This window comes from Carcharodon carcharias, chromosome 11, assembly GCF_017639515.1.
Source record: "Carcharodon carcharias isolate sCarCar2 chromosome 11, sCarCar2.pri, whole genome shotgun sequence".
Taxonomy (NCBI): domain Eukaryota; kingdom Metazoa; phylum Chordata; class Chondrichthyes; order Lamniformes; family Lamnidae; genus Carcharodon; species Carcharodon carcharias.
Window position 1 is genome coordinate 78,507,923 of NC_054477.1, and position 16,568 is coordinate 78,524,490.

The 16,568-nt window shown below is 41.3% G+C and overlaps 1 protein-coding gene across 5 annotated transcripts in view; it reads right to left on the reverse strand.

Moving 5' to 3' along the window:
- tenm4 (teneurin transmembrane protein 4) overlaps positions 1-15,303 on the reverse strand; it is a 523,453-nt gene extending 508,150 nt beyond the window's left edge. For all 5 annotated transcript variants that reach the window (XM_041199170.1, XM_041199166.1, XM_041199169.1 and 2 more), the window contains exon 1: positions 15,078-15,303. In XM_041199170.1, coding sequence (XP_041055104.1) covers positions 15,078-15,303 — 226 coding nt within the window. The remainder of the gene's footprint in view (positions 1-15,077) is intronic.
- Positions 15,304-16,568: the final 1,265 nt, after the last annotated feature.

Genomic DNA, 16,568 nt, shown 5'->3' on the forward strand with positions numbered 1-16,568 from the left:
TTTGTTCCAGTCCTACTCAGGTCCCCCCCCACCACAACTCTTTCTCTGGTCCATCGATGACTACTTCGGTGCTGCTTCATTCTCTTGTCTTGACCTGGAAAATTTTATTAATTTTGTTTCCAATTTCCACCCCTACAACATTTTCACATGGTCCATCACTGACACTTCCCATCCCTTCCTTGACCTCTCTGTTTCAATTTCTGGTGATAGACTGTCCACCAATACTCATTACAAGCCTACTGACTCCCACAGCTACCTCAACTACAGCTCCTCACACCCCATTTCCTGTAAGGACTCCATCCCATTCTCTCAGTTCCTTCGCCTCCATCGCATTTGTTCTGATGATGGCACTTTCCAAAACAGTTCCTCTGACATGTCTTCCTTCTTCCTTAATTGAGGTTTTCCACCCACGGTGGTTGACAGGGCCCTCAACCGTGTCTGGCCCATCTCCCATGCATCTGCTCACACCTTCCTCTCCCTCCCAGAACCATGATAGGGTCCCCCTTGTCCTCCCTTATCACCCCACCAGCCTCCGCATTCAAAGGATCATCCTCCGCCATTTCCGCCAACTCCAGCATGATGCCACCACCAAACACATCTTCCCTTCACCCCCCTGTTGGCATTCTGCAGGGATCATTCCCTCCGGAACACCCTGGTCCACTCCTCCATCACCCCCTATACCTCAACCCCCTCCCATGGCACCTTCCCATGCAACTGCAGAAGATGCAACACCTGCCCCTTCACTTCCTCTCTCCTCACCGTCCAAGGGCCCAAATACTCCTTTCAAGTGAAGCAGCATTTCACTTGCAATTCCCTCAACTTAGTCTACTGCATTTCACTGCTCCCAATGTGGTCTCCTCTACATTGGAGAGACCAAACGCAGACTGGGTGACCGTTTCGCGGAACACCTTCGGTCTGTCCGCAAGCATGACCCAGACCTCCCTGTCACTTGCCATTTCAACATGCCACCCTGCTGTCATGCCCACATGTCCATCCTTGGTCTGCTGCAATGTTCCAGTGAAGCTCAACGCAAACTGGAGGAACAGCACTTCATCTTCCAACTAGGCACTTTACAGCCTGCCGGACTTAACATTGAGTTCAACAACTTTAGATCATGACCTCTCTCCTCCATCCCCACCCCCTTTCCGATCCCCCTTTTGCCAATAATTTCGATTTTTTAATATATTTTTCTTTTCCCACCTATTTGCATTATTTTTAAATGTATTTCCATCCATTGTTTCATCTCCACCTTTTAGCCTGTTTCATTCCCTTCCACCCACCCCAGCCCCACTAGGGCTATCTGTCACTTGCTCATCCTGCTTTCTACCCTTAATGTCACCACTAGCACATTTCTTAGCTGATATCACCACTATCAGCACCTTTGTCCTTTTGTCTATGACATCTTTGGAAATCTCTTCTTTGCCTCCACCTATCACTGGCCCTCTGTCAAGCTCTACCTGTCCAACCCCCTCAACCAGCTTTTATTTCACCTCATTTTTATATTTCCTCAGTTCTGATGAACAGTCATATGGACTCGAAACATTAACTGTACTCCTCTCCGCAGATGCTGTCAGACCTGCTGAGTTTTCCCAGCTATTTTTATATTTGTTTCAGATTTCCAGCATCCACAGTATTTTGCTTTTATCTTAGTAGATAATTTGAAAGCTGGGCTGAGGACTTATATTGATAAATTTAATTCCTTATTGACAAGTGCAAGTGATGAGACATGGGATGGGGAAATAACCATGGAATTATAAATTAAATTGTTAATTAATGAAGCTAGGCTTCAGCATAAGGAGATAGTGTCAATGGTGAACAGTTCATTGAAACCATTAGCGTTCTCCTCCAACAATAAATAAGGCAAACAAGAATTTAGGTTGTATACTGCATAGAATCACAATCACAAATCACAGGACATGATAACAGACATATACAGGGCATTGGTTTGTTCCATGTGGAGTACTGCATGTATTTATGGACACATTATTAGTAGTGCATCAAGCTACCGGCAAAGGTACAGCAAAAGCCTTCCAATCTGACACTTCAGATCAGACGCTTCAGCTTCAAGAGCGCACAACAGGGGCTGAGTTCGTTTACACCAGAGAAGACAAAGGCGATTAACAATTTATTGAGGTCTATTATTCTTTCATGGGATGTGGATGTTGCTGGCTAGGCCAGATTTATTGCCCATCCCTAAATGCCCTTGAGAAGATGGTGGTGAGCCACCTTCTTGAACCGCTGAGGTCCATATAATGTAGATACACCCACAGCACTGTTAGGAAGGGAGTGCCAGAATTTTGACCCAGTGACTGTGAAGGATATAAAAACAAAAAAACTGTGGATGCTGGAAATCCAAAACAAAAACAGAATTACCTGGAAAAGCTCAGCAGGTCTGGCAGCATTGGCGGAAAAGAAAAGAGTTGACATTTCGAGTCCTCATGACCCTTTGACAGAACTTGAGTGAATCCAAGAAAGTGGTGAAATGTCCTCACTTATCACCCCACCAGCCTCCGCATTCAAAGGATCATCCTCCGCCATTTCCGCCAACTCCAGCATGATGCCACCACCAAACACATCTTCCCTTCACCCCCCCACTATCGGCATTCTGTAGGGATCGTTCCCTCTGGGACACCCTGGTCCACTCCTCCATCACCCCCTACTCCTCAACCCCTCCTATGGCACCACCCCATGCCCACGCAGAAGATGTAACACCAGCCCCTTCACTTCCTCTCTCCTCACTGTCCAAGGGCCCAAACACTCCTTTCAAGTGAAGCAGCATTTCACTTGCATTTCCCCCAACTTAGTCTACTGCATTCGTTGCTCCCAATGTGGTCTCCTCTACATTGGAGAGACCAAACGTAAACTGGACGACCGCTTTGCAGAACACCTGCGGTCTGTCCGCAAGAATGACCCAAACCTCCCTGTCGCTTGCCATTTTAACACTCCACCCTGCTCTCTTGCCCACATGTTTGTCCTTGGCTTGCTGCATTGTTCCAGTGAAGCCCAACGCAAACTGGAGGAACAACACGTCATCTTCCGACTAGGCACTTTACAGCCTTCCGGACTGAATATTGAATTCAACAACTTTAGGTCTTGAGCTCCCTCCTCCATCCCCACCTCCCTTCTGTTTCTTCCCCCTTCCTTTTGTTTTTTCCAATAAATTATATAGATTTTTTTTTCTTTTCCCACCTATTTCCATTATTTTTGAATATTTTTAAATCTTTTATGCTCCCCCCACCCCCACTAGAGCTATACCTTGAGTGCCCTACCATCCATTCTTAATTAGCACATTCGTTTAGATAATATCACCAACTTTAACACCTATGTGTTCTTTTGTTCTGTTGTCTGTGACATTTTTTGATGATCTACTTCTATCATTGCTTGTTTGTCCCTATAACCACACCACCCCCCTCCACTTCTCTTCCCCCCCACAAACCACCTCCACCGCCCCCCCCCCCCCCCCCCCCCCCCCCCCACACACACACACACACCTTAAACCAGTTTATATTTCACCCCTTTCTTGGATTCACTCAAGTTCTGTCAAAGGGTCATGAGGACTCGAAATGTCAACTCTTTTCTTCTCCGCCGATGCTGCCAGACCTGCTGAGTTTTTCCAGGTAATTCTGTTTTTGTACTGTGAAGGATACACTTCCAAGTCAGGATAGTGCGTGACTTGGAGGGGAGCTTGCAGGCGGTGGTGTTCCCATGCATCTGCTGCCCTTGTCCTTCTCAGTGGTGATTGCAGGTTTGGAACGTGCTGTTGAAGAAGTCTTGGTGAGTTGCTGGAGTGAAACTTGTAGATGGTACACACTGCTGTCACTGTGCATCAGTGGTAGAGGGAGTGAATGTTGAAGGTGTGGATGGGGGTCATCAAGCAGGCTGATTTGTCTTTGATGGTGTCAAGCTTCTTGAATGTTGTTGGAGATGCACTCGTCCAGGCAAGGGGAGAGGATTCCATCACACTCCTGACTTGTGCCTAGTAGATGGACAGGCTTTGAGAAGGCAGGAGGTGAGTTTTTTTCTCCAGAATTCCCAGTCTCCAGCCTGCTCTTGTAGCCACTGTATTTATATGGCTAGTCCAGTTCAGTCACTGGTCAATGGTAACCCAGAGGATGTTGATAGTGGGGGATTCAGCGATAGCAAGTAATGCCATTGTCAAGGGGAGATGGTTAGATTCCCACTTGTTGGAGATGGTCATTGTCTGGCACTTGTGTGGCATGAATGTTACTTGACACTTATCAGCCAACAGCTGAAATTTTTGCAGGTTATGCTACATATGGGCCCAGACTGCTTCAGCAACTAAGGATTCACAAATGGTGCTGAACATCGTGCACATCATCAGGAACATATTTCTGACTTTATGATGGAGGATAGATCATTGATGAAACAGTTGAAGATGGTTGGGCCAGAACATTAGCTTGAGGAACTCCTGCAGTGATGTCCTGGGGCTGAGATGATTGATGGGACAGCAATTGGCTGGGGTGGATTAGTCCTGCTTTTTGTGGACAGGACATACCTCGGTAATTTTCCACAATGTCAGGGAGATGCCAGTGTTGTAGCTGTGTTGGAACAACTTGTCTAAGGGCATGGCTAGGTCTGGAGCACAAGCCTTCAGTATTATTGCCAGAATATTGTCAGGGCCCATAGCCTTTACATATCTAGTGCCTTCAGCTGTTTCTTGATATCAAGTGGAATGAATCAAACCGACTGAAGACTACCATCTGTGATGCTGGAGGCCTCCGGAGGAAGCAGAGATGGATCACCCACTCGGCACTTCTGGCTGAAGATGGTTGCAAATGCTTCAGCCTTTTCCTTTGCACTAATGTGCTGAACTTCCCCATCACTGAGGATGGGGATATTTGTGGAGTCTTCTCTTTCCGTTAGTCGTTTAAATTGTCCACCACCATTCACAACTGGATGTGACAAAATTACAGAGTTTAGATCTAATCTGTTGGTTGTGGGGTCACTTAGCTTTGCCTATTGCATGCTGCTTTCACTGTTTAGCATGCAAATAGTCCTGTATTGTAGCTTCACCTGGTTGACGTTTTTAGGTGTGCCAGCTGCTGCTACTGGCATGCCCTCCTGCAGTCTTTATTGAAACAGAGTTGATCTCCTGGCTTGATTTTAATGGTAGAGTGGGGGATATGCTCGGCCGTGAGGCTACAAATTGTGGTTGGCTACAATTCTGCTGATGGCCCTGTGCCTCAAGGATGCCCAGTTTTAAGCTGCTAGATCTGTTCAAAATCTCTCTCATTTAGCAGTGCCACACAACACGATGGAGGGAATCTTGAATGTGAAGATGGGACTTCGTCTCCACAAGGATTGTGTGGTGGTCAGTCCTACAAATACTGTCATGGGCAGATGCATCTGTTATGGGCAGATTAGAGAGGATGAGGTCAAGTAGGTTTTTCCCTTTTGTTGATTCCCTCAGCACCTGCTGCAGACCCAGTCTAGCAGCTGTATCCTTGAGGACTTGGCCAGCTTGGTCAGTAGTGGTGCTACTGAGCCATCCTTATTGATGGACATTGAAGCAGAGTACATTTATCAGCATATTTATACACTTATGGGCATTGACAGATTTAACCCTAAGAAATTATTACCATGATTCCTAGAATGAAAATGGGGCATGGACAAGCTGAAAAGAAGGAAATTAAATGGACAGGTCAGGTTTAACTACTCCAAAGAGAGAGTCGTATCTGTTTGGACTTCCAAGGGAAGCAATCAAGGCTGACATTATTAGTAATCTCAGAGAAAATTGGAGAGCATGTGGTGACAAAATCAACTGAGGGACATAGGCATTGAACCATCAGTTCTGTTTCTGAACAATGGGGCTGGCTGAATATACCAAAATCCCCTTTTCTTTTCCCAAGCCTGTAAATTCCATGTTTCGAATACTGTGTTTTGGAACATTTACAACCATATTCCAGTGATTGTCAAAATGGAAAATGGAATGCATTAGGTTCTAGGTCAGTTCATCAACAACATATAGTTGTCTGAAAAAGGCAGCATGGTTATTATTGCAGCAATACCTGGAACTGATGCTCCAAGAATGCCTCTTAAGATGCCATCCAACACAACATTGATGAAGATAACAAAGGAATGTGTCACAGTGGATAACCGGATATTAAACTAACAGAATAGAAGATCTAGAAACATATTTTCAGTGAGAAACATATCAAAGAGCTATTGTCATGACATTTTAGAGGCCAGTTCAGAAATACTTTAAGTAATTGTAAGCAAGTTGCAATTTTCAGCGTAAGCTAAAGTTATTAGGCCACATATTGCTGAAACATGCCCCGTTGGTTAGAGTTACAATTGCACATTTGGGTTTTGCCAGAAGTGTGAGCTGATAACAGGGCATCTGAGATCTGACTGATTAAAATAATTCTGTTTATTCTATTAGTTAATGAGATTGAAGTATTGAAAAATGAAGAGATGAGGATAAATTAGTAAGGTGAATTCAATGTCGCATCAGGAAGAAAGAAATAAAGAGATGGAAAGAAAGATTGGGTTAATAAATACAGTAGAAAGAGACAAAGGAAAAGTAAGAAAACCAATTAAAAATTTGACTTTTTAAAAATATCCTGTAAGAAATCACAATCTGAAGGATTAAAACTCCACACTTATAATTGTTACTTTCTAGGCATGAGAGTTTGATTGGCAGTCGTTAACAATTATCACATTATTAAAAAGGCACATACATTACTTCTTGCTAGACTTTAATTGCCTATTAAATACAAAGTTAAGCGCAAGTACAACAAGTTCATGAAAATCATGGGATCGTAAGATAAGATCATAAGAAAGAGAAACAGGCGTAGGTCACTGGGTCCATTAAGCATGAACTGCCATTTGATAAGATCATGACTGTCTGACTGAGGCCTTAACTCCACTTTCCTGCCTGCCCCCCAGAATTATCGACTCCCTTGGAGATCAAATATCTGTCTAAATCAGTCTTGAATATATTCAACGATCCAACCTCCACCACTCGCTGGGGCAGAGAATTCAAAAAATGAATGACCCTCAGAGAAGAAATTCCTCCAGTGAGTACAGACTCAACCTGCTCAAACTTTCCTCATAGACAACCCTTCATCCCAGGAATCAGCTTAGTGAACCTTCTGTGAACTGCTTCCAATGCAAGCATATACCTCCTTAAGTAAGGACACCAAAACTGTCTGCAGTGCTCCAGATGTGATTTTACCAATGCCCTGTAAAGATGTAGCAAGACTCTTTTTATACTTCACCCACTTTTCAATAAAGGCCAACATTCCATTTGCCCTCTTAATTATTTGCTGAACCTGCATGCTAACCTTTTGTGATTCATGCACAAGGATACCCAGATCTCTTTGAACCACAGCGTTCTTCATTTAAATAATATTCTCTTTCATAATTTTTCCTGCCAAATAGACAATCTTACATTTTCCCACATTATACCCCATCTGCCAAATTTTTGTCCACTCGCTTAGCCTGTATATATCTCTTTGCAGCCTCTTTGTATCCTTCTCACAACTTGCTTTCCTGCCAATCTTTGTCATTGTCAGCAAATTTGGCTAGTCATTAATGTACATTGGAAATAGTTGAGGCCCCAACACTGATCATTATGGCAAGCAACTAATTTGACTCATTTATCCTGACTCTGTTTCCTGTTAGTTAGCTAATCCCCTATCATGTTAATATATCGCCCCCAACACAATGCATTATCATCTTGTGTAAGAACCTTTAATGTGACTTTATCAAATGTTTTTGGGAAATCTACTGGTCCCCCTTTGTACACCCTACATCCTCAAAGAAATCTAAGAAATTTGTGGAACATGATTTCCCTTCCATGTTGATTTTGTGTTATGATTTTCTAAATGTCCTGTTACCACTCCTTACTAATGGACTATAACATTTTCCCAATGACAGATGTCCGGTTAACTGGCCTCATTTTCCAGCTTTTTGTCTCCCTCCTTTCTTGAATAGAGGGTAAATTAAGAATGAGATGTTTCCATGAAGCTAATGGTGGAGTGTTAAAATTCGGCCAGCAACTTGTGTTGATTTGCAATTCACAGGGCATCCCTTCCTAGCTACAAATAGTTGGCTGATTTGCACATTAACAACAGTTTGTGTCTTTCACATGGCCTGTTTTTTTTAAAGCAAAATTTGGCCATTTCTTACCGTGGAAGTTTGCTCGATATGCATTGTTCTTCAGGTGATTCTAAACTGACTGCTTTCCACAAAAGTCTCCAGCTCATGTGCAACAGTGAAAGATGTCTCGCTCACCTCCTGCTACATTCAAAACAATTCTGAAGAAAAATATGGGAATGCTAGACCTGAACCAGTTTAATTCAATTCAGTTCAATGCATTCCAGCTGTACAAATAGCCATAAGCCTCACTATCTGAAGAAAAATCAAGAGGAATAAAGGTTTAATTTTTTTGAACTGAGGTAAATGTACATTTGTAGGAAAAAGAAAGGAAAAGAAAGCTTTCAACTTTATCACGTTCATCTCCCTGTCTCTTAAATTGGCTGTGACAGATATGGTCCTGCTGGACCAAAATGAATACAAGCTGCTAAAAACAGTCTGCTCTTAACCTTGATGCAGAATATAAAACATGAAGGCTTATGGCCCGTTAATACTATCAACATCATTCATAGCTACCAAATGTTTAGTTTTTGCAGAGACTACAAATAAAAAACTACCAGCTCATGATTTCTCCTTGGGCCCAAAAGTTCTGTTGTCCTTTTGAACCAATGGCTTAGTTATTTCTAAGATACTTTGTGTCATCAAAATCTGTTTGCTTTCTTTCTGTTTCTGCTTGTTGAATCACTCATGAGCTTGAGAAGATCATCAGTATTAAAGTCCAACTTCAGTGACTGCCTCTGGGAGATGGCCATAAATTATGAAAAATTACTGCCACAATTAACTGAAAATCAAACTTCTTCATAATAAATGCTGTGAGATAAATTGATTTCATACCCTGGGCCTAATATGCCCTTTTAAAAAGGACAAAATTCAATGACAGGAACCAATAAATCACTAGGATATTTTCCATCCAGGTTTGGTGGAAGAGACTGTGTTCATTTTCATTATTGACTTTTTATTGCAGTTTTCTTTCTGTAACAATTAAAAATACTCATTTATCTGGCAGAACATTCATGCTTAAAAACTGAAAAATATTAGCATCAATATTTGCTATTAGCATAATGTTCCATTCAAAAATATAAACTTGAGAGATTTACTTCTCATTTGGTATTCAAATAAATAATACTCTTTTTCATTGTAAAATAGTTAGAGTTACTAGCCCACCAGCAAGATGCAAGCATGGTTTAAAGTGAAAGCCTTGATTTTACAGCTATTTAAAAGGAACTGTGTGTTTTATCAATCGAGGCATTGAGGACAAAAGAAGAAATGATGAATTTATACAAAACATTCATTAGGCCACAGTTAAGAATACTTTTGCAGTTTTGTGCAAAAGCTTGTACAAAGGATATTTAAGAAATAGAAGTGTACAACACAGATTTACGAGGACAATGTCAGGGGGAAAAAAATCATATGATGGATCATATAGTGCCCCTGGAAAAGGTGCAGAATATTACAATAATGATTTCTACAGGGCTATAGCAAGACAGCAAGGTTGAAGATTAGTTGTGGATTACTTTAGCATAGAGCCAGCACAGAATAAGGGAGTGAATGGCTTCTTTTTGGTGCTGTAAATCTCTGTGATATGAAGGTTATTGTATCTACTACAAAGGAACTTTGTTTCAATGTAGATGTATATTTATTTTGTTTCTCCAGGTTTTTACACACATCTGCTGAAAATACAGTCATGATTGAATACAACTCCAAAAGAATTGGCTAATCACCTTCAGGTCCCTCTCCCAGTTGCCCATGTGTGAACCTACACAGAAGTTTTAGCAGGCTGTGCTCCCCCCAACCCCCACCCCACCCCCGCAGGAGAAAGTGAGTGCAACCACACCATCTGTTCTCACCCAAATTTCAAAAACTCACTTTTCACTGCAGGTCAAAACCGTTCTGTAAAGCTGACCTCAAATTAGCATTAACCCATTCAACTCTTTCACTGTTGATTGCAGAGGTTCTCATAAGATACAAAAAGCTTGTTTTTCAAAAGCACTTCCAAAATGCAAGGCATGATCAGGCTTGATCTAATTGAATGATAGCAGAACAGGCTCAAAGCTTTGACTAACCTGCTCCTTTTCCAAGTCCAGTGGTAAAATTTGATTGCATTCTTGTTCTTGCAACAAATGTTGTAAGTGCTGCTTATTTTGTAACAGTGGATTGGCAAAGTCACATTGGGCCTGCACTCTTTTCCTTGCATTTGACTTATTTCCTCTGGGGAGAACCCAGCATTCCCTTTTATCATTCACCATGCAATTGTATAGCACGTTCACGTGCTGAAAATAGAACACTTTGACTTTCCGTGACAGTTGCAATTCTAATGTAAGTTTTTGAGGTGTTTGAAATTCAATAACAGTTCTTAGTGTAGTACAGCTATCTCAGAATATTGCCTTTTCTATTAACTGTTGAAAATTCATTAAATTCTATTTGCATTTCATTCAATGTTTTCACAAAAGTCCAAATAAGTGTGAAATATTATTGAATTTTAAAAAACAAATCTCTATGCAAACAGAAATGTAGCTAGCATTTTCTGGGGTCTATTTTGTTCAAAGTTAAATATAGGTTTTCATATCTGAAGCAGTTAATTATCTGACAAATTGATAAATATGCATGTTCCTGTTACTAGACTCCAACAAAATAAGAAATTTAAATAATTTTATTTCCCCAACATGATCTTATCATAGAAAGTCAAAACAGAGAGTTTAACTGCACTACATGCAGCAAACTTTATGGCTTGGATTTCATTGTAACAATGATGGTGAACCTGTCAGCACCTGCCATCCTTACACTGCTGAAACTGAAAGCAACCTCAGGAGTACAAGCGTGTGTAGAATAATATGGAAATCCAGAAGCTGCTGTCAGTGATTCTGCGCTGCTCCACAGGGTACATTATGTAACTCTCCAACATTGATATTAACTGGACTCTAGAACACGGGATCACAGTCTCGGAATAAGGGGAAATGAGGAGAAATGTCTTCATTTAAAAAGTTATGGATCTTTGGAATTCTCTAGCTCAGATGGCTGTGAATGCCGTCACTGAATATATTCGGGAAGATAAATCGACAGGTTTTTGGATAATAAGGAATTAGGAGCAAGGGGATAGTGTAGGAAGTGGGAATTGAGGTAGAAGATACACAATGCTCTTCATTTATGACTTTTAAACATGATTCTGCTCAAAATTACATCATTTTTAACTTGTTTCCATGCAAATGACTTTGTAAAAAATATTATTTTTCAATGGCTTCTCAATTTTTATTAATAGGTACTGCAACAGCTTAAAGCCTGTGAGGGTAAAACATGGCTTTTCCACTCATGGCCTATCAGTTTTGACAGATTCAGTAGCATGGCTTCTCTTCACCACCCCACATGCTCTGACATTTAGCTCATGTTAGACTAAGCTGCAAAGATCCTTTGTGGCCCACATCATTGAGAAATCCTCCGGGCTTTCCCACAAAGTTTTTGCTTGGACCATCACATTAGGTCACTGGGCAGTTTTGGTCAAGGTCAATGGCGAGCGCTGTCATTTCACCATTGACCACAAAGTATGGGCCAATATACAATAAACCTGACACTCACATTAGATCTTCCTGCTAGCATCCATCTAGATGTCTGTATACTTGATTCTACTCATGTCCCAGGTTAAACCCTTGTGGCAAATTCATAGATGTGAAACTTTAGCACCCTGTTTGAACCCAGAGTTTCCCACTGTTTCCTATTCCATATCTGATCTGTGAGCAATACCACATTCCTTTATAGGAGCTTAGGTGTAGATCATTCAGCTCCTGGCCTGTTCCACCATTCAATGAGAAAATGGCTGGCTGATCTACATCCTAACTCCACATTTCTTAATCGCTTGGCTAGTAAAAGTCTATTGGCAGAGATTTAAAATTATTAACTGATCAAGCATCAATTACTTTTTGTGGGAGAATGTTCCACACTGTTGTCAACCTTTGCATGAAAAAATTGTTTCCTAACATCTCTCCTGAGTGACCTACCTCTGATGTCCCACTGTCATAGATTTCCCAACCATTGTGAAAAAGTTTCTCCCTATATACCCAATCAATTCCTCTTAATCAAATCACCCTTTACCCTTATATATTCCAGGAGACACAAGCATAGTGTTGCTTCTCCTCATAAATTAAACATTGGAAGCCTGGTTATATTCTGAAGAGTCAGCGTTGCACTCCAACCAAAGCCAATATATCCTTTCTGAGGTGCAATGCCCATTCTGTACACCATACTCCAAATGTCTAACCCATGTTTTCTTTGCTGTACCAGAACTTCATCCCCTTTACACTCTAGCTCTCTAATCATAAAGGTTAACATTCCATTAGCCTTTCTGATTTTTGTTTGTACATGACTACTACATTTTAATGATCTAAACCCCACTGCCCCTAGCTTTTCACAATTTAAAAAAATACTCAAATCTATCCTCTCTTGATCCAAATTGGATGGCTTCACACTCAACTGCACTGAAGTACATCTGTCAAAGTTTTATCCTACTCGCTTCATCATCGTCTCTTTTATGTTGTTAATTTTATGCTCTTATCTATGTTACTTACTATGCCACCAATCTTTGTGTCATTGGCAAACTTTAATATGTGGCTTCCTATTGTATCGTAAAGGTCATTAAAGAATAAAGTATAGTTGAGGCCCAGCACAGATGCTTGTGGGACACCACTAATCACTTCCTTCTAATTATAGTACAAACCCACTATTTCTAATCTGATCAGGCAGTAGAAAGCAATCTCCTGATCAGGTCAATCACTTACCTTCAATTCCATGAGTTTTAATTTTAACAAGCAGTCTCTTACATGGAACCTTATTAAATATCTTCTGGAAATTCATATAAACAATGTCCACAAGAGTTTCCCTGTCAACTATTTTAGTTACTTCCTCAAAGAATTCCATTAGGTTTCTTTCATGTGACTTATCCTTTAATAATCAATGTTGGTTTTCCCCAATCAGCTCAAAAATTTCTAAGCGCTCAGTCACCCTGCCCTTAATTATAGATTCCAATAATTTCTCTGCAACGTGTATTAGATTATCAGGTCTATAATTTCCTGATTTCTCCCCACCCTCAAGCAATGGAGTAACATTTGCAATTTTCCAATCTAAAGGGACAATTCCTAAATTGAGAGTGCATTGGAAGATTATGGCTAATGCAAATGCAATTTCTTCAAATACCTCCTATATAACGCTGGGGTGAAAAGCATAAGGCCCTGTGATGTATCAGTCTTTAGCCATTATTTTTTTTAAATTACTGCTTTCTTGATTTAGTGAGATCCAGTTCTTGATACTCTTTATGTTCCCTAGAATATCAGGTATATTATCCTCTTCCTCCACAATGATGACCAATATAAAGTAATTATATAATAAGTCTGCTATTTCCTTTTGCTTCTAAGGAAATTTAAAAAAAAAATCTCTGGGTTAATCCTGATAACCCTCAAGTTTCTTTCATCTCTGGTTCATTAACATTATATGCCCATGCCTCCAACACACTACTGTAAAACCCTTAAACTACTTGAGCTTTTATCATCTCAAAGATTGCTGCCTCCAATGGCGACCTCCCCAAACTACCCATCATCAACCCCAAAAGCCTGAACTTCATGTTTAGTCCTTTCTTGCATACACATCATCCCAACTTTTGACAAGCACTATGAATGCCTTGTGCAACATTATTTTCAAATCTCTCCAAAGTCATCCTCTGTCCCCTCTTTAACTGATTGATCTTCTCTAGCTTCATATCCTTGAATGGATCATCTGCTCCTGTGACACTGGGTTACCGCTTGTTTGCATTCACTTTGCTCCATCATTAGAGGCTGACATTTCAGTCACTATGGGCAGAGTTTTCTGCCTGTCAGGTGGGCGGGCCCGGCCCAATCTCCGGCGGGCGGAGAGCCGATCCCGCTGGAGAAGCGGGCCCCGCCGCCATTTTAAGTGGCCAATTAAGGCCCGCCCAGCGTGACGCCTGGTGGGAAGCAAAATGTGCTTCCTGTGCAGGCGAGGGGGGGGCGGATTCCCCAAATGCGAGAGCACGCTCTTTCGTGCATGCGCACGAAAAAGCGCACGTCTCCCTGAGGCTATGTGCTGCTTCAGGGAGATTGCTGATAGTTGTACAAACATTAAAAATAGAAAAAAAAAATCCTTAACATGTCCCCCTCATGTGACAATGTCACACAAGATGGGACATGTTAATACATTTCATTCAAACTTTAATAACCTTTTTAAACCCCTACATGAAACCTCATCCTACTGGCGGATGAGGTTTCATGTGTTTTCTATTCCCCGCTGGTGCTCCTGGCCTGCTCGCCAGCCTTAAGGTTGGATGGGCAGGTCCTTTAATTGTTTTAATGATCCTGTCAATGGCCTCAATTGGCCAATGACAGGTCGGCAGGCACACAGCACTATCCTCCTGCCTTCCTGAAGATCCAAGTGGGTGGGATGACATTGGGGGTTCCCCCCCAAAGTCATCCCACATCATTTTGCATGTTGGCAAGCGGGCCCCGCCCTTTGCTCGCCAACGGCAAAATTCAGCCCTATGTCTCTGCCCACTGGTATTCTCTCTTTAAAAAAAAGCAACCTTCTCCCTTCCCTTCGAAAAGTCTCCTTTTTGACAATATCTCAATTATCTCTCGCATATTTTTCATCTTTTTCCTCCTCCTCTATCAACTCTATTTCTCTCTCCACAGATTTTGTCAGGCCGGCTGACTTTTTCTAGCGCATTCTTTTTTTGCCAGGAGTGCCAGCGAAATGCAAGTTTCTATTCATGTTACATGATGATGTTCATGCAAGAAAATTTTGGACTGATATCATGACTGGATGATTAGTATCTGAAAAATGGATTGTAGCTATGTACTGGGAATGTCTCCTTCCAGCATTAGTTATTAAACCCCTGAACTGGTTCAACATACTTGCTCTTTGCTTTGCAGTAAAATTATCTTTATAACAATTCAACATACCTGGTCTGCAGTATTCATCGGATTCCTGATGAACTACTTCTTTGACACGATTAGAGTAGCCTAATCTTGGATCCTGATCATAGGCTTTGAGTGTTTCACTGGAGCTGTAGGATTTGTGAGGTACTTTGCTGTCTTCACTTTCCACTGAAGAACTGGTGTAACGTCGCTCCTTTTCACGTCTGCTCTTTGTTAAAGACCGGTACGGTTTTCGTTCTTTTATATCCATGGTTTGTTTGAATGACTTTTCAACATCAATAATTAGCTGTAAGGGATTTTAGCCCAAAATATTCTGCAAGGAAGGAAAATCAATATCAGGAGTAAACTAAAGGAACGGCACTGAGATTTACATGGACATTTGCTCAGATTGTTATGAAAGAAAGTACTGTCAATGTTAAGTCCTGTCCTCTTTATGCATCACAGCTTTATTGTTTACCATTCTATCTCTACAGATTAATTCTTAGCTGGAAAGCTCCCCTGGGGAGCCCTGGAGACATATTTAATCAAACAGCAAAAGTGCCAGATATTCTCAGTTTTATGTCAGGTATGGGGATTCTCAGAGTGCCCTGAAAGATATTATTGATTGTGTGCATTAGGCTTTCTGCAGGCCAATCTAGAAAAATTGGTTTTGTAAATATTTTTCCACTTTTGCTAGTGATTGCATTACAAAAGCAAAGCTAGTTTATAATCAGTCTCTGAACAGACCAACTACATGACAGTGATCATAAGGACTCCATAAGAGCTCAATCTGATATAAACAGAGTGCTTCTGTTTTAATCTCAGGTGAATGAAGTGATTCACCTCCTGATGCTGTGAAAGGAACTCCAACATTGTTGTTACAGTACCAATAGAGTATGCTGGCATGGGTACTTCATATTGCCCTGCAGCATATTGGTGTGCATTCACACAATAAAATGGATTTCACCTGAGATTATTAAATGCACGTTTGGGTGGCCAAGAACGGATAGCAGCAGGCAAGACTCCAACATGCTCTAAAATCTAAAATATCCCTGTGCATTAAGAAATACTCAGCTGTCTGGACATGCTGAGTTTGAGAGAAGAAAATCTCACAAACATATACAACAGAGGTTCAACAGCATAAATATTCCATGATGTTGGAATTCAGTTCAATATTGAAGTGCAAAGTTGGGGAGGGGGTCAGTTACTTCCTTCGAGTAGAATGCTTCCATCTAGTGCTTTCACTATAAAGCTAGTTTAACTGACCAAGTGGTGTCATTAGCTTTTACAACTGGAACCTGGGCTTCCATTTAGCCCAAAGATTTTCAGTGCAAATCCCATCTTAATGGCAATCATAATACAGTTCCTGATCTACCCAAAGCTGGGGGATGGGGGGCAGTTAGCTCAGCTGGCTAGATGACTAGTATGTGGGTCAGAGTAGCACCAACAGCACAAGGTTCAATCCCCATCTAGCCAAGATACACTCAGGTCCTGCCTCCTCACCCCACTAGTAAAAAAATCATGGCAGTTTGGTGA